General features: G+C 46.9%; 1 protein-coding gene across 7 annotated transcripts in view; it reads left to right on the top strand.

The window, feature by feature from the left end:
* Positions 1-23,203, top strand: part of CPNE2 (copine 2) — a 183,317-nt gene that overhangs the window by 7,284 nt on the left and 152,830 nt on the right. Inside the window, exon 1 of one of the 7 annotated variants that reach the window (XM_084812128.1) lies at positions 16,602-16,780. The exons of the other annotated variants lie outside the window; for them this stretch is intronic. Coding sequence (XP_084668254.1) covers positions 16,738-16,780 — 43 coding nt within the window. The 5' untranslated portion in view covers positions 16,602-16,737. Of the gene's footprint in view, positions 1-16,601; positions 16,781-23,203 lie in introns of those variants that run through there. 7 annotated transcript variants of the gene reach the window in all.

The raw sequence follows: 23,203 nt of genomic DNA on the forward strand, positions 1-23,203 counted from the left end.
ACATTAGCGAGTCTGAGAGCTGCCCGACCAATTCAGTGGCACTCATTCTACCGAGCCAGCTGCTAAACGGGATCTCGTGTCCCCATTAATCCAACCTGCTTTTTTGCATTTGGTTCTGGAAAATTGCTGTAATTAATGTGTCCCACTTGTTTCACGCTCTCTCTCTTTTTTCCCTCCCCCTGCTTCTATGGAATATGTGGTGACTTGCTTCCTGCAGCAGTTTCCTGAACAATGTATTGGCACTTAACCGAGATAAATGGCTAGATCTCTGAAAAACGTGGCTGTTTGGGCAAAGTTCGTCGCTTTTAGCTGAAGTACCGCGTGTTTTCAAATGCCTCAATTAACGACAGATTCCCTCCTGCTTTGCAAAGTGCAGTGAAGTTGCACCACCATGTGCAGCTTAATAGTACTCTATTCCGACATCGTTATGGTTAGAGAAAGGGTGCAGAACCTCAGAGCCGTGGGTCAAATCCAGCCCTCTTGGAGGCCCCAGTCCAGCCCTCTGGAGTTCTCCAGAAGACTGTGCCCCCTTCTGCTGGCCCCACCCTCTTTCCTCCGACTGCTGATCATTGGGTAGTTTCTTGGCCTTGGTGTGTTTTTTGTCCCCAGTTCTAAAAGGTAGTAAGAGCTTTTAAGTTAAAATATGCTGGCTGTTTTGGCCCTGCCCCATTTATTTATTTATTCATTTCTATACCACCCACTAGCTGAAGCTCTCTAGGCAGTTCACAACAATTAAAACCACAAAGTGCAGCATAAAACAGTATAAAATATGAAAGCCTAAAGCCACAATGTAACAGTACAACCAGAATAAAGCCTAGCAGCAATGCAGAGACTTAAAACACAGATTTTAAACACTAAAGCTAAAAGACTAGGAAGCTAAAATACTGAGAGAATACAAAAGTCTTCACCTGGCGCTGGAAGGAGTACAATGTAGGTGCCAGGCGAACCTCTCTAGGGAGCTCATTCCACAGCTGAGGTGCCACAGCAGAAAAGGCCCTCCTCCTAATAGCCACCCGCCTCACTTGGCAGGCGCTCACGGAGAAGGGCTGCTGAGGATGATCTGGGCAGGCACATATGGGAGGAGGCGATCCTTCAGGTAACCTGGCCCCAAGCCGGTTAGGGTTTTGAATGTTAATACCAGCACTTTGAATCGGGCCCGGAAACGGACTGACAGCCAGTGCAGCTGGAAAAGTACTGGCGTAATGTGATCTTGTTGGCCAGTCCCTGTTAACAATCTTGCTTCTATTTAGGACTAGCTGAAGTTTCCAGACCGTTTTCAAAGGCAGCCCCACGTATAACGCATTGCAGTAATCCAGACGAGAGGTTACCAGAGTATGGATAACTGTAGCTAGGCTATCTCTGTCCAGATAAGAGTGTATTTGGTATGCCAACTAAATGGTATACTAAATGGCATACCATTTAGCCTTCACCCCCACACACTCCTGCATTGCGGCCCCCGAGAGCTTCTGTGAAATTGAATTTGGCCCTCGGGCTAAAAAACGGTTGAGGGAAGTGGCAGTTTGGTGTGATATCTGAACTGACAAACTGCAGTTCCCATCACTGCGCCATCCCAAGAGGCTGCTGCGCTTATAGACGGCGGTGCTGTTTGAGGTGGAAAAATGAAAAGAACTTTAAACTTGTATGTCTGGAAGCTGAAATGATGGTTTGGATTCCTAACTGAGGCCAGCGCAAACTGTGGTTTGGGGTGATGCTGACCTGAGCCAGGGTGGTTCATGTGGTCTGCATTGGTTTGTTGTCGTACAAGTAGAAAAAGATCAGGCATAAGCTGATCCCAGCCCCGGGTCAGGCCAAGGCAGGGCTGTATGGGCTAGAGATCTTACACTGAAAAATAATTCTTGGCACCTTCAGAAAACCGCCGATCCCAGGAGAAGCTCCTGCAGCTAAATCAGTTTGGAAGCGGTTTAAATGTGCGAGGAAGATGTGCTCTAAAGCAGGCTGAAAATAGTGCCAGCTCCAGGCTTGAGGGGACTGTGGGGAAAGTGACCTCTGGTGGGCTTCTGTCAGTGGGCCCTGGTGTGGCGGGCCAAAGTCAGAGTGATGGTTTTAACCTCTGAAGCCCTATAAAGCATTGGGATCCCACTGCTTCAAGGACCACCTCTCCCCCATGACCCTACCCACTACCTGAGATTGGCTTCAAAGGCCGTTCTCCGTACACCCCCTTCGGGAAAGGCTCTGGTGGGCAGGTGGCACTTTGGGAATGGGACTTTTCCGTGTTAGCCCTGTGTTTTTGGGATGCTCTCCCCTAGGAGGCTCGCCTGGTGCTGATGCAGTCATATTTTCGGTGCCAGGTGAAGATGTATTTGCTTACCTAGGCGTTAATTCTAGTTGTTTAGTTTTTTATTTAAATTATCTGGACCTTAGTTGTGGCCCAATTGTTGTGGACTGCTCTTGTGATGTTCATTCTGGGCTGTGAGGGGGTGGGGGGAGATTTTGTGTATTGTGGATGAATATTTTTCGTAATGTTTTTAGATTATATGTTTGTGGTGTTTGTTTTTTATTTGTGCTGATTATGTTTTATATTGGGTTTGTGTCTGTTCTGTTCTATTAATTATGAATTTTTGTATTTGTGTGTGTAAGTTGCTCTGAGATTGTTTTTTGTGGTGGGAAGCGATGCATGAATTTTAATAATAGTAACAACAACAACAACACCTGGAAGTGGAGATGTGAAGGCCCAGGCAGAAAAATTCAGGAGGGAAAGAACTGGAGTTTTGCTGTATTTTTCCAAGGCCTTTCTGGGTGCTTTTTCCAAAATAATTTTATTATCACCTATTTTCTTTTAGAAATGATGAATAAAATGTTTATGATTAGATGTCCATATATTGCTACCTGACCTTTGCTCCCCAGAAATGATACCTAAAAACTGTGTAATAGGATGACTTTTTTGGAAGATTATGTACTATTACACTTTAACAATTCCCGTATGCTGAGAACAAACAGTACAATGCACCTCTCAAATGCTAGAGAGGCTAGCTCCTTAGAGTTGAGCTTGGAGTTCCGTTTGTAATAAAAATTAAAATAATTTAAAAGTAAATTCAGTTACTGCATTTGTAATGATTGTCTGAGAGTTGTTGTGACATATGAGAACGTCTGCCAATGACACTTAAATGCTAAAGTCCATGAGCAATTTGCTTTAAATTAATCATTGTACTGATTGCTTGTGTGCCATGGGTCTTGAAGTGGTGAGTGGAGGGATGCTGGGTGGAGTCATCCAGGCTTCAGATGATGCACAGGGAATGGTATAACATAGAGGTGGGCAACTGGTGGCCTTCCGGATGTTTTGGTCGACAACCCCCTTCACCGCTGGCTATGCTGGCTGATGAGAGTTGAGGCCGAAACATCTGGAGGGCCACAAGTTTATTTATTTTATTTATTTACAATAATTATATACCACTCCATATCTAGAACAGATTTTGGAGCGGTGAATACAAAAAATAAAACAGTAAAAGAATAAAAAGATTAAAACAGCACATTAGAATTATACTTGTTTAAAAAATACAATGCCAGTTGAAACAATGACTGGTCAATTAAGGAACGCCTCCTGGAACAGTGCTGTTTTCAGGATGCAGTGTTGGTGCCTGCCTGACCTCCAGGGGCAAGGAATTCCAAAGAAAGGGGGCCACCATGCCGAAGGCTCTTCTCCTGGTAGACTCCGATTGGGCCATGGGTCCATATGGAACCACCGGGAGCAGGCCCTCTGATGACCTCAGTGACCGGGCAGGGGAGAAGGCGCTCTCTCAGATATTCTGGTCCCAAGTTGTTTAGGGCTTTGTACACTAGTACTAAAACCTTAAACCTGGCCCAGTAGCGAATAGGCAGCCAGTGCAGTTCCCTCAGCGAAGGAGTTACATGATGGAAAAGGGCAGCTCTCGACAAGTTGCCCACCCCTGGCATAAAAGAAAGGGTCCTACCCATATTGACTCAGCTTGGTAGACAAACTTTGTGGTTGCCCTTCCCAACTCGGCAGAGGGACGGAGCCTCATCTCTGAGACTGCATGTGAGTTTTCATAGCACCTCTGAAATGCAGCACAGAGTCACGGATGTTCCTCCTCATTCCCTCTCCAGTGCCACGTTTGGGAGAAGGGCAGGGTTTTTACCATGCTTGCCATGGGTCTGGCCCTGTGCACTGCTTGGGAGCCAGATGGGTGCTCGGGCTCTTTGGAAGATGAACCGGGAGGTCAGTTGAGCTTTCTGGAGTCCTTCATCGACCAAGCACTGGCCTCAGACAGGGAGAAGCACTTGCTGCTTCTGAAAGATCTGCCCTTTGGGAGACAGTTACTATAACCATTGTTATTTGCTTTCTGTTGTCGGCTCCTTTGGGAAGCCAGGTAGGTACATGGTTACACTAGAGCAGCATTCCCCACGGCTGGGTAGGGGATGCTGAGAATTGTACTCCAACACATCTAGAGGGCACCAGGTTGATGAATCTGCACTGACTGGAGCATTATTTTTCTTTCTTTCATTCATGTATACTCCGCCTTTCCACAAAATAATGGTGCTCAAGGCAGCTAACAGCCATAAAGCATATATTAAAATACATTTAGTGAAAACAATTGTAAAAACAAATAGAACTCAAAAACAATTGAACCCACTTCAGCAGCAGACTGCTTTACATGCCAAAGACCCGCTTGAATAAAAATATCTTTGCCTGCTGGCAGAAGGGCAGCAGCAAAGGAGCCAACCTAGCCTCCCTCAGGAGGGAGTTCCAGAGGCGAGGAGCCACCACCAGGAAGGCCCTGTCTGGTGTAGCGGAGCCAGGGCTCTCCAGGACGCAGTGCCAGCACTTTTTGTGGCAGGGACACTGCCACCCCTCTCCTAATTCTCTGTTGTCTCTGAGCTTAGCTGCAGTTCTCACAGTAGCTGGGGGCTGGGGGAGAGGGAAGAGAATGAATTTCCCCAACAACAGTTTATGTTGTAATGCAGAGTATTTTGCCCTGGCTTGTTCTTGAATGGGCTATGAAGACCCATTCGCTCTACAACAGATGTGCTCCTGGTGGAAAGGGAAGGCTAGAGCTGGTCATTTGGTATGGATCAGTACAGCTACCTGCAGTTCTGGGCTCTCCTTGGGAGTGTGGCTGTGGGAACTGTCATGATGAGCTCCTGCCCTTCCAAATTTACTACTTCACCATGGCACCGAATGTGCCTCTGAGGGTGCCAGGACCAAAAGAAGGGCCTCCCCCAAGGATCTTAAAACCCAGGCTGGCTCATATGGGACAAGGCAGTCTTACAGGTAGCCTGGTCCCAAGCCATATAGGGCTTTATATAACCAGCACTTTGAATTGGGCCTGGAAACAGACTGGTAGCTCGTGATGCTGTTGTACAAGGGAGTCACGTGCTCCTTGAAACCTGCCCCGGGCAACAGTCTGGCCACAGCATTGTGGACCAGGTGAGGTTTCCAAACAGTTTTCAAAGGCAGCCCCACATTACGGTAGTCTGGATGGGATGCGGCCAGAGCATCACAACTGCGGGCTCTTGGATGGTCTCCAAAGCCATCTGGAATCGCAACTGGTTCCACGAAAACCTCTGTACTTCCATGATTATACCTGGGATGCGTTCAGCATGGAATACAAAAGACCTTGGAACTGGTCGCATCCAGATTTATTTATTTATGTGTGCGTGTGTTTTGTACAAGGGTCGTTCAGACTCCACTTGTAAAAGCTGTTTTCAGCCTGTTGCACATAGTTCCTACAACTGGGGTTTGGTGGGAATAAGCAAACTTCCTAGGAACCCGCGACACAGCCGTACCCCAGGACAGACCATTGGTTTGTCTCACCAGATGTTGTCTACTCTGACTAGCCACAGTCCTCTGGGGTCATCGGCACGAGGTCTTCTGCTTCACCTGTTACCGGATCATTCTAGCTGGAGGGGCCGGGGTTCAACTTGCAGACCTTCAGTGTGCAAAGCAGGCAGCTGCTCTGTCACTGAGTTGTGGCCCCCCTTCCCTAGTTTGATGCAGTCCCATTGATTTGCGATGATAAAGATGATGATGAAGAAGATAATGATGACATTATTATTATTAATGCTACGACTGCAGCTAACAATACTGCTATCCATGTATCATAAGCAAAGATCAGGTCACTGCCCTATAGAGAAAGGGGTGTTGAACCTCTTTCACCCTGCGGGCCAAATTCAATTTTGGAGAAGCTCTTGGAAGCTACATTTCAGTGGTGGGCAGGGCTGAAAGTAAAAGGGAGCAGGGGCAAAATACCAGCCTGTTTTAACTCAAAGCTCTTACTGATAGGAATGAAGGCTTAGGAGAGGCTTTTCAGCCTTTTAGAATGGGGAAAAAACTGTACAAAAGCTGGGAAGCCTCCAAACGATGGGTGGTTAGTGGAAAGGGGGTGGGGCCAAGAGAAGGAGGCGTGGCAACCTGGGGAACCCTGGAGGACCAGATTGGGACCCCAGGCAGGCAGGCAGGCAGGATTTGGCCTCCTGTAGAGGTTGAAGTTTAATTTTAATTTGGGTAGGGGAAGGAAAGAAGGGGTCAGGAGGGAAAGAGGAGAGTAGACTAGACAAGCAAATGCTCCTCAGTGGGGATGAAGGGACGTCATGGAAAAGGCAGGCTTGGTCATGTGTTTGAAGGGAGAGCGAGTGAGAGCGAAGTGGTACCATGCAGGGAGGGGGTCACAAGTGCAATGGGCAGCAAGGGAGAATCGGGTGGAGCCTTTTAAGAGGGCAGGTGTTCTGCCAGCAACTCAGGGTGGTAGAGATGGAGAGGAGGTGAAGGACATGGGCAAGGCTGTATTGTGACATGAAAGCTGAAAGATGAGGAGGCCAGGCGGAGGTGTTCTTTAAAGGTAAGGGCAAAGGAATGAGGGATGCTGGAAGGATGGGAAAGCCTTTTTAGGGATTTGATGGGGACCATCGGGTAGCCAGGATGATGAGGTGGATGATTTTGGCAATAAGAGTTCTAGACAGAGGACCAAGGAGAGAGAAAAGAAAGCTGGGGAGAAAAAGGCTGTGGGGTGAAAAAGGCTATGGGGTGATAGCTCAGGGAAGGGGCCATAGCTTGGTGGTAGAGCACCAGCTTTGACTGCAGAAGGTCGCAGGTTCGATCTCTGGCATCTCCAGGTAGGGCTGGAAAAAAACCCTGCCTGAAATCCTACAGCCACTGTCCATCAGTGTTGACAATACTGGGCTATATGGACCAAGGCATATGTTCCTATGTGTGTTTTTGGATACCCACACAACTTTCCAGCGTCATAAAGAAGGTTGACCTGTGCTGAATGCACAGGCCCAGTTTGGTTATGTTTTTTCTTCTTCTTTATTATGTGACACAGCCCCACCCCACCCTACCCTGCTCGTATTTGTAGAATCGTGGAATCGGATTCATTTGTAAGCAGCATTGGCTCCCTATTGTAATGATAACACTTACCTGCCACCAGAGGGGAAAGTGGTGGGTGTGTGCATATATGTTTAATCCATTAATGCTTATTGAGCATTTGGGACACACTGAGGTGTTGTGTTCTGCGAGTGCCAAATGTTGTCATTAGCCACATGTGAACAGCAGTGCAATGCCAGAGGGGTTCTTTGAACACAGCTAATATGTGTGCTTCCCAGTTCCTGCGGGTCTTTCTTTTCAATTGAGGATCAAAATTGCTGCAGAACACACATTATTAGAGGGATAACATGGCACCGAATTGGCTTGCGACACCGATACAAATCTAAGAGAAGTGAATACTTCCATTGATCTTTTATTTTTTATTAGTCATCTATTATATCTTAAGCATATGGAGGGTTTTTCCTCATCCGTCTGCAAAATACTCATCATTATGATGGACAGAGTATCTCGGGCTGGATAGAGAGAGCCTGTGTGTATTGCAGGCAGCCCTGGGGATGTGCTGTGTATCTGTATGTTCTGTGCATGGAAATGTGTTGTATTCTCCACATGGGGCCTCTCACATTGGGGGATTTTGTCCTCAAATAACAATATTCCCTAATGCAGTACATCTGATCTTCCTGTGATAGTGAATGCTATTCATTTATATGGGAAGAGGTTAGCGGATACTCAGGAATACTGTTCAGGGTAGGGGCTAACCTGCCTCCTGCACATGGCGATGCTAGATTTTTGGAGGAACAGCTCTCCACCCCCACCACTGTGGTTCTGCTCTCCATGGTGGGAAAAAGACAGAGACCTGGTTCACACGACATGATAACCCAACATGGGTGATGACCCATGGTGGGTTATTATGACGTTCGAACCTGGTTTCTATTGGGCTGCTTATTTTTCACGAACAAGTCACCCTGAGAACCTATAAATGGGTTCACATGATCACAGAGGGAAAAAAGCATGATGGTTTATTTTACCTCCTTGGACGGGCTGATCACCAGGTCCTAATTGGCATAATTACTCTCGCCAGGCACAGGTTGTCGTGATGTCTGAACCCAGAGTTGGTGGGTGGCTGGGGTGGGTTACAAACCACCCTGAAACCCATGGGTTCTGTGCCTGCTGGGTGGTTTGTAAACCACCCCAGCCACTCATCCTCACTGGGTTTGGCTTTCATGACAGCCTGTGCCCAGCGAGGGTAATTATGCTAATTAGGAAGCTCATGACCTGCATGCACAGGGAGGGAAAAGAAGCAACCGTGGCTTATTTTTCCTCCATGGTTGTGTGAACTCACCCTAGGGCTTGTTGGGCTGTTCAGGGTTGCTTGACATGACGTCTGAACCTGGCAGGGGAACTTCATCGTGGGCTGTTGGGAGTGGCTAGAGAGCCACCTGGCAAGAGCAGCAAAATCCCCTGCCACTCCTCATGATCTTGTTAGCGCTGCCACCATCCTTCCTTGTCCGTGCCCTCCACCCATGCTTCTAAAAATCAAGAAGAAAGGGCACTGGAGAGTGTCCCAAATGCGTTCGCAACCTTTAAAAAAACATTCAGTCTTGTGCAAGTGCGCAGATGTGAAAGTCTGCTGCTATGAAATTTGCATATTTCCCCCCTCAGCTTTACTGCTCTGCCATGTAATTTGCATATTCTTAGTGATCTGCCTCACTGCTTGGCCGTGCAGTTTGCATAATTTTCCCCTCAGCTTTACTGCTCTGCATTGAAATTTGCATATAATTACTGATCCCCCTCTGTAATCTACACGTATATCTGGCAGCTAACAATGGAACCAGTGGACGGAAGTGACAAGCATGAAGTGGAGGGTGGGGGAGCCAAAACCAGCTGCAGGAGAAGGATCTTTTGGGGTGGGTGTGTTTACTTTGGGAGCAGGAAGCAGCCTTTTTCTTTTTTGAAAAAGGTGTTCTCTAGCAAAGGGATGATGATCTTGACAAGAGGGGAATATCAGTATGCTTGGCTAAATAGTGAACAGGCAGTCTTGCACAAGTGAAAAAATTGTGAACGTGTTCATAAGGGCTTAGAATATTAATTCCATTTGGCAATCTGATGCGGGGAGGGAGGTGTTCCTCAGGAGCAGGCAACCCCAGCGGACCAGTTGCAGAAAGGGTGCTGATGTAGGGACTGGAGAAACGAGGAGTGCTGCCACAAAAGTGCCTGGGATACATGCTGGGAGCTGGTGGGAGGGCTGAGGGGGAAACAAGTCACGGCAAGCTGCAGAGCACACAATAGTTTGTCAGGTTAATGAGCCAACAACCAACCTGTGGTGACTTGTTCTCAGGGTGGCTTAGCGTGATGTGCGAACTCACTCACTGTGGTCCTGCCCATGTGATTGTGGCATGCTCATCCATGTGCGCGCCCATGAACAGAACCATGGATAATCACCTCCTAAATGGCTTGCTCTGTGTGAAAAAAGGAAGGGAGACATCCCCCGATATTGCTTGGGTTTTAGTCTCATTCATTCCATGCATGTGTAAGCAAACCAGAACTGACTGTACTTCAAGGATAGCTAATGGTGTAATTGGCAGTTTTAGTTAGCCCTTTTTTATTATTAAAGTGCAAGCAGAATTTTTGATTGGAGTAGACAAGCATCCTGTGCCTCGCTCCCTCTTCTTATTTGCAGTTAATCTGGGTTGTTTGACAGGTCTCAGATGGTGTATTTAATCTTGGAGCAGGATTTATTTTAGCTGTATGTTAATATTTTAATACATTTGAAAGGCATCGGCATGCTTCTTTAGCATTCAGGAATAAGACCGGTTATAAGTTCAGTAAATCATTCCTTCGTTTTCTTCCATTAACTATCCACCCCCATGCGCTTGAAGCAGGTAACATGTTAATTGCAAAACTCTAAATTACATTTATTTATGCCCGTATGTGTTCTCTCTCTGGACACGAAAAGCCAATATTCATTATGTTCACAGCTTACATCACTTCTGGAAGATACCCAGGCCTGGCCTGTGCATGCAGAAGAATTGCATGCACATAATTTGGTAGAGTCCTGTGGTGGGAGATTGGACAGTAGAAGATACAGGTGTGTGTGTGTGCATGCGCGCGCGCGCGCACGCACATTTTGATCACCAGGAGCAAGCTCTTCTCTGGCATGTATCTTATCTAATTTATTTATATTTACTGATGGATTACATTTCTATACTGCCCAATAGCCAAATCTTCCTGGGTGGGTCACACAATTAAAACCATAAAACACTACAGGATAAAATGTAATATACGTATCTTTTTAAAATTTAAAACTACCGTATAAAACCAAGGTAAAAAACAGCAGCAGTGTAGAGGTTTAAAAATACAATGACAGATTTAAACACAACAGACTTAACAAAGTAAAATGCCTGGGAGAATAAGAAGGTCTTTACCTGGTGCCAAAAAGATACCGAAAAGGTATCAGGTGAGCCTCTCTGGGGTGAGCGTTCCATAACTGGGGGTCACCTCTGAAAAACCTTCCCCTTGGTAGCCACCCACCTCATCTCATTTATGCCACATTTCCAGGACAAAGATCTCCTCCTTAGCTCCCTACTTTTTTAAAAAACGCACACCACCCTGCAAATAAAAAAGCAGAACAACAGGGTTGGAAACCACGATTGCTCAGGGTTCCTGATTGTGTGGAGAGCCTGGTGTGTGTGGTTGCATGTGTTGAGGCCTCCCGCTTTCAGATGTCTCACTGAACATGCAGGTGTCTGACGTGGGGCTGGCAGGACTGAGAGCCACACTTCTGCTGCCCTCTTCATGCATTGGATTATATGGGGAGGAGCTCAACTGAACACCTCTCTAGATTTGGGCTTTGGTGAGGCTCCAGAGCAGGGGTGTTGAACCTCAGGCCCATGTGCCAAATCTGCCCTGCAGGCCTGAGGTTCATTCCCCTGCCCTAGATTTGGCCCTCTGGGGTTCCCTAGATGACCATGCCTGCTTCCCCTGGTTCCACCCCCTTTTTCCTGGCTCCACACCCTTTCTCCCAACGGCTGATAGTTCGGTGGTTTCTCAGTTTTTGCACTGTTTCTTTCCATTCTAAGGGTGCAATCCTATGCATATTTAGATAGAAAAAAAGTCCTACAACTCCCAGCATTCCCCAGCCAGCTGTTCTGGGTGGCGAATGCTGGGAGTTGTAGGACTTTTTTCTGTCTGAACATGCATAGGATTGTACCCTAAAAGGTTGAAATGCTTCTCCTAATGTTTATTATTGCCAGTAAGAGTTTTAAACTAAAATATATGGGTATTTTGCTGCTGCCCGTTGCTGGAATATGGTTCCCGTGAGCTTCTCCCAAACTGAATTTGGCCCTCGGACTGAAAGAGGCTCAGCACCCCTGCTTCATGGCATCCCTGTCTCAGTATCCTTGCAGTCCTGATTTGGAGCACAGATTGTAAGCTTGACCGGGAATGGCCACTTCATCTTCGCAGTTAAAATATGAAATAAAATTCACAAGATATCAATTAACTTACAGGAGTAACGACCAAAAACAGATCAAATATCTGTATTAATACAGGAAACCAAATGTAATCTATCAGATAATATTTTCACGTGTATCCTCATTGCTCTGAGCAAAGATTTAGCTACAATTTGTTTTTTATATAGGAAAGAAACACAACATAATACCTTCCACGATACGAAGTGATCGATGGTTTGATTAACACTACAAGTGAGAAGGATCTTGGAATTGTTGTCGATCACAAGCTGGATATGAGCCAACAATGTGATGTGGCTGCAAAAAAAGCAAATGCTCTTTTGGGCTGCATTAATAGAAGCATAGCTTCCAAATCCCAGGAAGTACTAGTTCCCCTCTACTCAGCACTGGTTAGGCCTCATCTGGAGTACTGTGTCCAGTTCTGGGCACTGCACTTTAAGAAGGATGCAGACAAGCTGGAGAGGGTTCATAGGAGGGCAACAAAGATGATCAGAGGACTGGAAACAAAGCCCTATGAAGAGAGACTGAAAGAACTGGGTATGTTTAGCCTTGAGAAGAGAAGACTGAGGGGAGATAGGATAGTGCTCTTCAAGTCCTTGGAAGGCTGTCACAGAGAGGAAGGCCAGGATCTCTTCTCGACCATCCCAGAGTGCAGGACACGGAATAATGGGCTCAAGTGACAGTAAGCCAGATTCCGGCTGAACATCAGGAGAAACTTCCTGACTGTCAGAGCAATATGACAATGGAACCCATGACCTAGGGAGGTGGTGGGCTCTCCCACATTGGAGGCCTTCAAGACGAGGCTGGACAGCCATCTGTCAGGGATGCTCTGAGTTGGATTCCTGCATTGAGCAGGGGGTTGGACTCGATGGTCTTGTAGGCCCCTTCCAACCCCACTATTCTGTGATTCTAACTTGGTGGCTTCCAGACATGTTGGGCTACAATTCACATTATTCTCACCCAGCATGGCCAATGCTGATGGGATTTGTAGTCTAACACATCTGGAGGGCTCCAGGTTCCGAAAATAATAGATACATAAGACATCAAAGTGTGCTTCAGCTCCCTCTTCACCAAACTGCCCTGTGAGAGGAGTATCAGATGTTGGCTGCTATTTTAGTAAGGCTGGTTGTTGTTTTTTGAGTGTATGGTTCTTGGTATATCCATTGTATTTGCTCAGTGTTTTATAAAAGGAAGTCCTTCTTCACACAGCGCATAGTTAAACTATGGCCTTTGCTACCACAAGATGTAGTGATGTCACCCATTTCAGATCTCAAACTCTTTCCTCGGGTCATACTTTCATGCACGTACGTAGCTTTCTTGCATTTCTTCTTGGCCCTGGTTGTACAGAGCAATCTAAGGATTCATAGAACCATAGAATAGTAGGGTTGGAAGGGGCCTACAAGGCCATCGAGTCCAGCCCCCCGCTCAATGCAGGAATCCAAGTCAGAGCATCCCTGACAGATGGCTGTCCAGCCTCATCTTGAATGCCTCCAGTGTGGGAGAGCCCACCACCTCCCCAGGTAATGGGTTCCCTTGTCGTATTGGTCTAACAGTCAGTAAGTTTTTCCTGATGTTCAGCTGGAATCTGGCTTCCTGTAATTGTTTTAGTAGGCCTAATCATTCTTCCATATTCTTGAGTAATGTGTGTTGTGGACCTAACTGCACTATCCCTTAAAGTACAACCCAGACTTTCCCCTTCCCTTTGTTGAATATCCAGTATAGTTTGAAACATGTTTTGCCTCCATGCTGAAATAAATGGAGGAGGGCAATTCTCAACTTCCTACCATTTAAATGTGCTTGCAAAACGTAGGCTTCTAATTTAATATTTTACAACATTCTCAATTAAGATCTTGCTGGACTTGCGGGTTTTCAGACAAACAGGATGCAATATATTGAATTTGATGAGTTAATGTTTTACATTGTTATACATCATATTTATCAGGAAGGCTTGAAATTCACAAAGCAATCCTATGCCTATCTACTCAGAAGTGTCCTTTGAGTTCAATGGGACTTACTTTTAGCTAAGTGTATGTAGGATTGCCTCCTTCATGGATCACTGCCTTGTTGTGGCGAAGGACCTGTCCGTCTTGGGTGGCCCTGCACGACATAGCTTATGGCTTCAATGAGTTAAGGAGGATTGCCAGGTCATAGTGGAGAGTTCTGACAAAATGTGGTCCACTGGAGAAGGAAATGGCAACCCACTCCAGTATTCTTGCCAAGAAAACTCCATGGAACGTATCACAAGGCTAAAAGATATGATGCTGGAAGATGAGCCCCTCAGGTCGGAAGGTGTCCAATATACTACTGGGGAAGAGCAGAGGGTATTTCCAAGTAGCACCAGAAAAAGTGAAGCGGCTGGGCCAAAGCCAAAAGGACACTCAGCTGTGGATTCTTCAAGTCCTTGAAAGGTTGTCCCAGAGAGGAAGGCCAGGATCTCTTCTCCATCATCCCAGAGTGCAGGACATAGAATAATGGGCTCAAGTTACAGGAAGCCAGATTCCAGCTGAACGTCAGGAGAAACTTCCTGACTGTTAGAGCAATACGACAATGGAACCCATGACCTAGGGAGGCGGTGGGCTCTCCCACACTGGAGGCATTCAAGACGAGGCTGGACAGCCATCTGTCAGGGTTGCTCTGACTTGGATTCCTGCATTGAGCAGGGGGCTGGACTCGATGGCCTTGTAGGCCCCTTCCAACCCTACTATTCTATGATTCTATACTGAGTCCGACCATTTTTAATTCTTTTTTATTATTACAATAATGTCCTGCCTTTTTTCTTCTTGCCAGGAGCCCAAGGCAGCTTACATGTTCCCTGTTCTCTCTGTTTTATCCTCACAACAACCCTGTGAGGTGGGTTAGGCTGAGAGTCGATGACTGGCCCAAGGTCACCCAACGAGCTTCATGGCTGACTGCCAATGAAGTCCCAAACCAACACTCTTAACCGCTACATTACACTCTAAGCCCCAAGCAGGAACACAAGCTGTGCGTAGTGGCATAGGTCACCACCTAAGGCCATTCATGGCTGCAGGAACTAGAGGCGCATCCCTTCCACATGATCTGACTTTAATGCCATTGGTCCATGTAGCCCAGTATTGTCAACACTCTCCGGGGTTTCAGACAGGCTTTTTTCCTGCCCTCCCTAGAAATGCTGGGGGTTGAACCCAGGACCTTCTACATGCAAAGCAGTTGCTCTACCACTGAGCACTGGCCTCTCCAATTGAGGGATGGGAAGAAGCCTGCTACCATGATGCAATCTGGCCCCATGTGGATCCACTTAACCCCCATTTCACATCTGAAGGGGGCTACTACCTGAGATTATTGGAAAGGAAAGGAGAGGCTCTGCATTTTAGCAGCTAGGAGCAGGCATTGGATACATGCTCCCCATAATTAAGGCAGCTTGGCCCATGGAGAGGCAAATATAATGGGGGATTGTATTTAACTGAGCTGACTTAATTCAGCATGACAGTGTCTTTGACTTTGCTGATGAGAGTCACTCTGCAATCCCTGTGCAATGTTCATTAAAAAAAAAAAAGTGATTTTTTATTTGTGTTCCACCATACTGTCAAAAAATGGTGCTCTAGGCTGCTAATGATAAAATCCAGGTTAAATGGAAAGTCTTAATTAAAACGTAACATAAAAACAAATTAAGAATACAACAATAAAAGAAATGAACAGCAACAACCAATTAAAAATCCCATCACCAGCAGACCAGCTTATGTGCCAAATAACTGCCTGAACAGAAATATCTTTGCCTGCTGGCAAAAGTACAACAGAGTGAGGGCCAACCCAGCCTCCTTTGGCATGGAGTTCCAGAGCCTGGGAGCTGCCACCCAGAAGGCCCTCTCTCTCTCATCCCTGCCAAAGGTGCCTCTTATGGTGGTGGTACCAGGTGAAGGGCCTCCCCTGGAAGTTCTTAAAATCCAGGCAGGGAAAAGGCGGTCTCTCAAGTATGTCTATGCACATCTTTGTAAAGCATTGTTTAGTCCTTAACAAAAAATGGCAAGGCTGTTATTTGCCTCCTGGGAACTCTGGGGCTTGAACGGGGAAACTGGAGCCTACTCCATGGAGCTGGTTGAGACTGTGGGCACTCGAGCTCCAGAGTGCAAGCTGGGAAGAAACAGTGGTACAGAAGCATCAAGCTGTGGGATTGGTAGGTAGAAGGAAACTACCAGGTGGGCAGGCCTGGTAGAAATACAGTGAACCCGGCCTCCTCCCCTTGCCTGGTCAATGGGGTAATGGCTAGTGGAGGCTGGTGGCTCCAATGCGAGATGTGAAGCACCTTGGATAGTTCCTTTAGAGTTCTGACTGGTTCTGACTGAAACCCAGAGCGTATTCACTGCCCCACTGACAGGAGTCACAGCCTCCACTTGGTAGTGCATCCTGCTTCCTTGGCCTAGGACTCCCACTCCCATCTCCATTGAGCGCCCGCAGGGAAGTTGCATGCAGTCCTCCCCCCGGCAGCTTGAAGTGGTACAGTCCAGGCTTCCACATGATCCCACTGCTTATGCGAAGTGGTGCCAATGACATGGTCAGGCACAGGCATGCGAATACAGAGATTTCAGGTGCCCTCCTTGCTATACCACTGAATGATGATTTCTGGATTTCTCAAAACAAAACAAAGCAAAAATCTGTATTTAACCATGTGCTATGTTATTACTATCGTTGAAAACTCAGTGTTGCCCTGCCGTAAGTGGTGATTATCCACTAGAGCTCTGCAACTCAGCGTTTCCACTAAGCGAGGTTTACTTTTCCTTAATTACATCTTTAAACTTGTCCTGAGGCTCCCTTCCCTTTTACCCTCTCTCTACCCCGCCACTTGCCTTTTTCAGTCCGCTTTATGAGGCTCCATACTCGCAGGCATTATCCGAGCCTTATCTGTGCGCTGCGTTCTACCTACTCTGTGGTGGTTCCATCCGTGTCAGCAGAACTAAAGTCTGCGCCATTAACAGTTGCCACAAACAAGGACTTAGGATGTGTTCCTTCTTTAGCTTGCAGAAGTCCATTGAGATTGAAGGTGAGTAGGAGAACATTTGACCCTTGGTGCTGTCTCCAAATCCTCCAGCTCAAACTCTTAAAATCTCAGTCCAGGGGCAAACTCAAGGGCTTGACTCTAATCCCTAACTAAATCTACAGGTGTATCACTTTCCACAAGGAGGGATGTCGTGGTTCATTTAGTCTCATGTGCAATGTGTGTTGGGTTATGTACGCGTTTGTTTTGTCAACACAAGAAAAAGGGTTTGGTATTTAAGCCGTTCTCTCCTGTCGAATCTGATCGGGACATTTTTGTAGTTCTCCTTTGGGGCAGCATTGCTAATGCTCTGCTTGTTGTGGTTGTTCTCAAGGCATTATTGAGGCTGTTGTTGCTCAAAGGGAAGGTATTAAGGACTACCTTGAGACAGTCTAACTATATATGAACGTTAGTAGGGTGAGAGAGAGTTTAATTTGGTTCGGGGTTGTTTTTTTTTTTTAAAGAACTTAAAGGTACACATCCCTTTATCAATGGGACAGGAAAAACTTCTGATTTTTTTAAAAAAGAAAAAATAAAATGTAGGAGAAAGCAAAACTGACAGATTTGGCTAGCTTTGAGTGCTTAGCTCTTAAAAGACAGGGTTTGGATTGCTATCCCTATTAATTGAATATTTGCTGTCTTCTATTTATTTTTGCTTACTTTTCTATTGCTTTTATCTTGTACGCTGCCTTGATAGATTTCTCTCATTTTAAAGAAAATTATTTTAAATAAACGAATTAAATAAATATGCCAGCCTTCCTCAACCTGGCACTCTCTATCTGTGTTGGACTGCAAGCCCCATTACCCATTGGCCATGCTGGCTGGGGATGATGGGCATTGTAATCAGAGACAGCTGGAGGGTGCCTGGTTGAGGAAGGGCTGCCCTATGCTTTCAGCCATGTTTGTGGTGCTCGATTACAGTTACCACCTCTTCTTTTTTTGTTTTCTGACACTCTCCTCATCTTTAACAGCTATATGGCAGGTGGGGCCCACTTTTACATTGACTCCAGCCATTGGTCCCTCTAGCCCAGCATAGTTCACTGTGACTGCCAGTGGCTGTCGGACCAACTTCTTTGCCAGCCCTGCCACCCGGGATTCTTGTACCTGGAGATCTAAGGGATAATATCTAGGGATGTATAAGAACTTTGTTTTTGCTTGCAAATATACGAACATGCCATGTTCGAAGGCCCAAACGCAAGTGTGATCATATGTCCACTGAAAATGTTCACAGATTGCCAGACATGTGCTTAGATTCGATTTGTGCAACTTTTGCAGTCAAACTTTGCACAAATTTTCCCTGTAGACTGAATCATCCCCACTTCAGTCAGTGGATGCAAGTTGCGCAAATTAGGAGAGTTGCGCAAATTCCCCCAAATTTCACTCCAAAATTCCAGCCAGCATGGGAGTTGTAGTCCAACACAGCTGGAGGGCACCAGGTTGGACAAGGCTAGCCCAGTGTGATTGTGCTGGCCTTGAGCTCAGAGTTGGAGGAGGATGAGCCAGCTGAGCCTGGGGCTGCTGTACCACTGGCTGAGTGATTAGACTGGGTTCCTGATGCTGAGTGGTCAGGAGCCTGCCAAAGCTGACCCAGGACCCTCCTGGATGACTTCCCCTGAGTTCAGTTCGCCTAAGGAGTCAAGTATCTTCCACTCCACCATGTCTGGGAGCACACGTGATTGGAGGTCACAGAAAGGAGGAGAAATACAGGCCATGGGATTGATCCTTAAAGGCAGGGGTGTCGAACCTCAGGCTCATGGGCCACATCTTGCCCACTTGGGGTTCCAATCCAGCCCTTTGGGATTGCCCTGGCCCCACCCCATTTCCTCCAACCACCGATCATTGGGTGGTTTCTTGACTTATGCAGAGTTTTTCTTCCATTCAGAAAGGGTGAAATGCTGCTCCTAGGGCTTAGTTAGTGGCAGTCAGAGCTTTAAGCAAAAATAGGCTGGTATTTTTGGCCCCGCCCCTTTTACCATTGGCCCGTCCCAGAATATGGCCCCCAAGAACTTCTCCGAAATGCAGTTCGGCTCCTTAGCTTCAAAGTCCAGTGTGGATTTTTATTTCTGAAAAGTAACGTATTGTGGCAGCTGAAGCATCATTGAACAACGTAGATGATTGGCATGCCAGGTCGACTCAGTTTGGGAGCCTTTTACAACCTGAGCTGTGGTGCTCATTTGCTGTCCTTGCTGGGCTCCTGATTGAGTAGTAACATGGTAGTATTACACTGTTATAGAACACATTCTCTGTCAGCCTCGTGCCTGGTTAGTGCTGCAGAGAAATTGGCATGATCTGGCACCTGTGCACATAACCCAGGTGACTACATATGGACCATGGAGGGACCGTAGCTCACCGGTAGAGCACCTGCATTACTTGCAGAAGGTACCAGGTCCAATTCAGGTATCTCCAGTTAAAAGGATCAGATAGCAGGTTGATGGCAAAGGTTTTTGCCACAGACTCTGGAGACCCCTGCTAGTCCATGTGCACCAGGGTTGGGTAGAAGATAGATCAAGATCTACTAGTAGATCTCTGGGTAAATCAGCAAGGCTTTCTGACTCCCAGTTGTCTAACAGTAGCAACAACTGAAAAACAGGTGGTTGAAAAAGAAAGCTGTGGGGGAAAACTAGGAATGGAATTTTGCATGAAAGGACTTGTGAGCTTGGTTCTGGTACTGGTCCCAAACTTCTGAGCTTGAGCATGTGCTAGGAGGCACCCCGGTCCTTCATTCTTAGCGCATGTCTACCCACATATGCCTGAGCCGCTATGTTGTACCTGGCCCCGATGGATGGCTCTCAGGGTTGTTGGAAAACCCAAAGTAGATCCTGCAAGCCTAAATGATGTCAGGCCATTCCTGATGTACTGAACACTGAGTTGGTTGGACAAAATAGCTTGACCCAGTATAAGGCAGTTTCCTATGTTTCTCCATGTACATGCAGAGAGTTATTTTTAAGTGTGCCTGAAGGCTTGTGCACACTCAGCAGGATTTCCAGAATTGGCCTTCATGGGAAGCATCATTGAACCAGTTGCTTCGGATACTGCGTTCCAAATAGGGCTTATCGCAGCTCTCTGTGGTATTAAACCGCCTCCCCCACAAAAAGAAGCTTCATTCTAGAGCAGATTAAGCGGTGTATGTGGTGGTGGTGGGTGATTTGATTTTTGTTTTGCTTTAGATGCAAAATTGTCTAAAGCTAGTATTAGGGGGCTGGGCATCTTCTAATATTCTCTCCCACAGCCCTGGAAGGACAGAGCCCTAGGGGCTTTTAAAAATCCCAGACTTTGCTAATGTGATTTGCCACATGGCATTGGAGGTGGCCTTACAGCCCCATTGGGCATGTTAATCTAGCAAAGGGGCGTAGAAATTCAGATCCAGAGGCCGTATCTGGTTCTCCGGGCGTCTCAATCCAGCCATGCTCCCTTCCCTCCAACCACCGATCATTTCGTGGTTCCCTGGCTTTTGTACCATTTTCCCCACATTCTAAAAGGTTGAAATGCTTCTCCAAAGGTTTTGTTCCTGGCACTAAGAACTTTAAGCTAAAATATACTGGTATTTTAGTTTTTTGACCCCACCCTTTTGCCCCACCCACCACTGGAATGCGGCCCCCAAGAACTTCTCTGAAATGGAATTCGGCCCCTGGGGTGAAAGAGGTTCTGCACCCCTGATCTAGAAGTTTGCTCCTCTCAGTTGTTCCTGCAGATAAAATAGAACCAAATAGCCAAAGATATTTTTCTCCTGACAGAACATGGGCCAGGGTGGGGGTGGGGTGGGGGTGAATGGCTGCCTTGTGCATGACTAATACAGAGACGAGCTGGCAAGCTGCAAGTCTGTTATTAAAACCAGGTGCAAGCTGGCAAACCTGGCAAACTGAACAAAACACACTCTGCCTTGTAAAAGAAGGGCATGTCACCCGGGTAGCTTCTTGTAGTGTTCTCCCCTATGGCCCCAAACACTTTTAGTGCAGTGGCCCTGTAGGGGAAGTTGGCTGGGGAACCTACATAGTTTGGGCTGGTTTTGCAAGTACCCCTCCATTTTGAGGGGTGTATGGACTGAGGCCTAGGCACTTGCTACTAGTGCTGGAATATAATTTTGAAATTGCCCGTTTTTTCCATTAAGAAAGAAAAAAAATCTTCAGTTTCCAAAATCCCCCAAATAAGTATTAAAAACAAAGATAAAATAAGATTGGGTAACATAGAGAATGAAGCCTGGAAATCCTGCCACCTTCCCCCCACCCCCATTACCCAGGAAACCAAATGCCACGTTTCTACGCCCCACCTCTCTATCCTGTCAAATGTCTTAACAGAACAATGGAAGGCCAGGAGTGAGAAGGGGCTCAGGTGATATATTGACCCGGTTCACATATAACAGCATGGTTTGTTGTGGGTTAACTCTGGGTTGTTTAATGCCTAAACATCCCAGAGTATCTGGGTTCAAACATCACACTAACAGCCTATGAAAAGGGCAATTGTAGGTTGTTCCTTGAAAGCAGAGCTCTCACTCCCACCAGATTTTGGCAATTCGTGCCTTAATTAGCCCATGATTGCCATTAACGTGCAAACTGCCTCAAGTGTTGGAAGCAGTATGCATCTCAATACCGGTTGCTGGGGAACATGGGTGGGAGGGTGCTCTTGCGCTCATGTCCTGCTTGTGGGCTTCCCAGAGGCATCTGGTTGGTCACTGTAGGAATAGAATGTGGGTCTAGATAAGTCTTGAGTCTGCTTCAGCGTGGCTCTTCTTATGTTCTTATATACCTCCCCAGAAGTTCCAGAGCCTGGGTGCAGTGACTAAAAAGGCACTGTTCCATTTGCCCACCCGCTGGACCTCCAGAGGTGAGGTGACACTTGACATCTGAAGAGAGGAGACAGGATGGTCCTTAAGGGAGTAGTATCCTGTTCTCCAGCCATTGAAAACGTGGGTGGGCAGATTTCAAGCTTGTAGGTTCAACTTTGGATTTTTTAATAGATAGTCAAGGGACAACAACCAGGACCAGTTGCAAAATAGTGGCTACTTGTGTGTGGGGGGGCAGGGGGCAGGGAGCTAGATGCAAAATGATGGTTAAGGGAGTGTAGCCAATGATCTCTTGCCATTCTAGAGCCATAGGGCTTTTCTACATGATACATTTATCATGGGCTTGTCATTCCCTACTCACTGTTGTTTATGGGTTCTTTAGACGACATCACACTTTTGTTGAGTTTTTTTTAGAGAAGGGCAAATGCAGCATTGAATTGTGAAAGCAAAAGTGTGATTACCTCTTGTGTATTTGCGTGATTTTGCTATACCACAGTGCCACCTAGAGCTTGTGTAGCGGACAAGCAGGAAAGGAAATGCTCGCTGTGTAATGCTTGGATACACCTCAGTTCTGCAACAAAACCAAAAGTAGATACAGTGGATAAATAGCTGATTAACAGCCTCGTGTAGAAAAGCTCATAGTGCAGGCTGGCTTGCATATCCATACCTATATCTGAGTCACTATGGTGCAGGGATTGAAATACAACTCTAAAATTGGCGAGCAGAGCTGTTCCCAAAACTAGTCAAAGGCAACCAATGAATTGGCCAGCGTGGCTGGCACAAAGACCTGGCCGAAAGCGACTGCTTCCTAGGTGCAGAATTCTGAGGCTGGGAGACAAGATCCTGCCTATGTTCTTGACCAGTGTGCCTTCTAAGCCTTCCAGGAGAGCAGGGTAGCGGGACAGATGGGGTGGCTAGGCTGAGCAGCAGCAAAAGGGAGGCACATCCCAAGGACCTGGATTTCAGGGATCAGATGCATTGTTTAGACTCGGGTTGGGCATTTAGGGAGTAATCCTGTGGCCCCTAGACAGAGTCGGGGGGGCGCATAGGATAGTTCAGATTCGTGGATCTGAGGTTGGAGACAGAGCTCTGACCTTGGATTCAGAAGTCCGAGCGCCCCTCCCCCCCCACAGCTGGCGCAGAGAGAACCGCGCCAGCTGCCTCTCCGAGGTTGCAAAGACGACCTTGGAAAGGAGGGAAAGGGGTCGTGCCATTGGGCAGAGGGGAGAGGGGGCGGGGGACAGGGCGGCTTACGACGTATCCCCAGGCCTCCCCAGCTTCCTTCCCTCTTGCTTGGCAGAGCCTCAATTAGATGGGTGAAAAAGCCCATTTAGCCAAAATGTAGAGTGGGAGGAGCATGGAGGAGAAGATCGGCTCTGCTGCTTGTCCTGCTCTGCATTGGATGGCTGGACGCCTCTGCGTTCAGAAGCTTACAGCCATCCCAATAGGATTACGCCCCAAACTGGTCAAAGACGGTTCAGCCAGATATTGGGCAAATGCTGTCAAATGTTTCAAAAGCGTTTATCCTTACCAGATCTACGGGGCGGGTGTGTGTGTGTGTGATATTGGCTTTCCTTGAGTCTTCCTAATTTTTAATGTTTTACTCACAGCAGTATGTTGTGTGTGTTCCCTTCCTTGATACCTTCAGT

This window comes from Heloderma suspectum, chromosome 8, assembly GCF_057233095.1.
Source record: "Heloderma suspectum isolate Gila_16-S chromosome 8, 16-S_ref, whole genome shotgun sequence".
In the NCBI taxonomy this organism is placed as follows: domain Eukaryota; kingdom Metazoa; phylum Chordata; class Lepidosauria; order Squamata; family Helodermatidae; genus Heloderma; species Heloderma suspectum.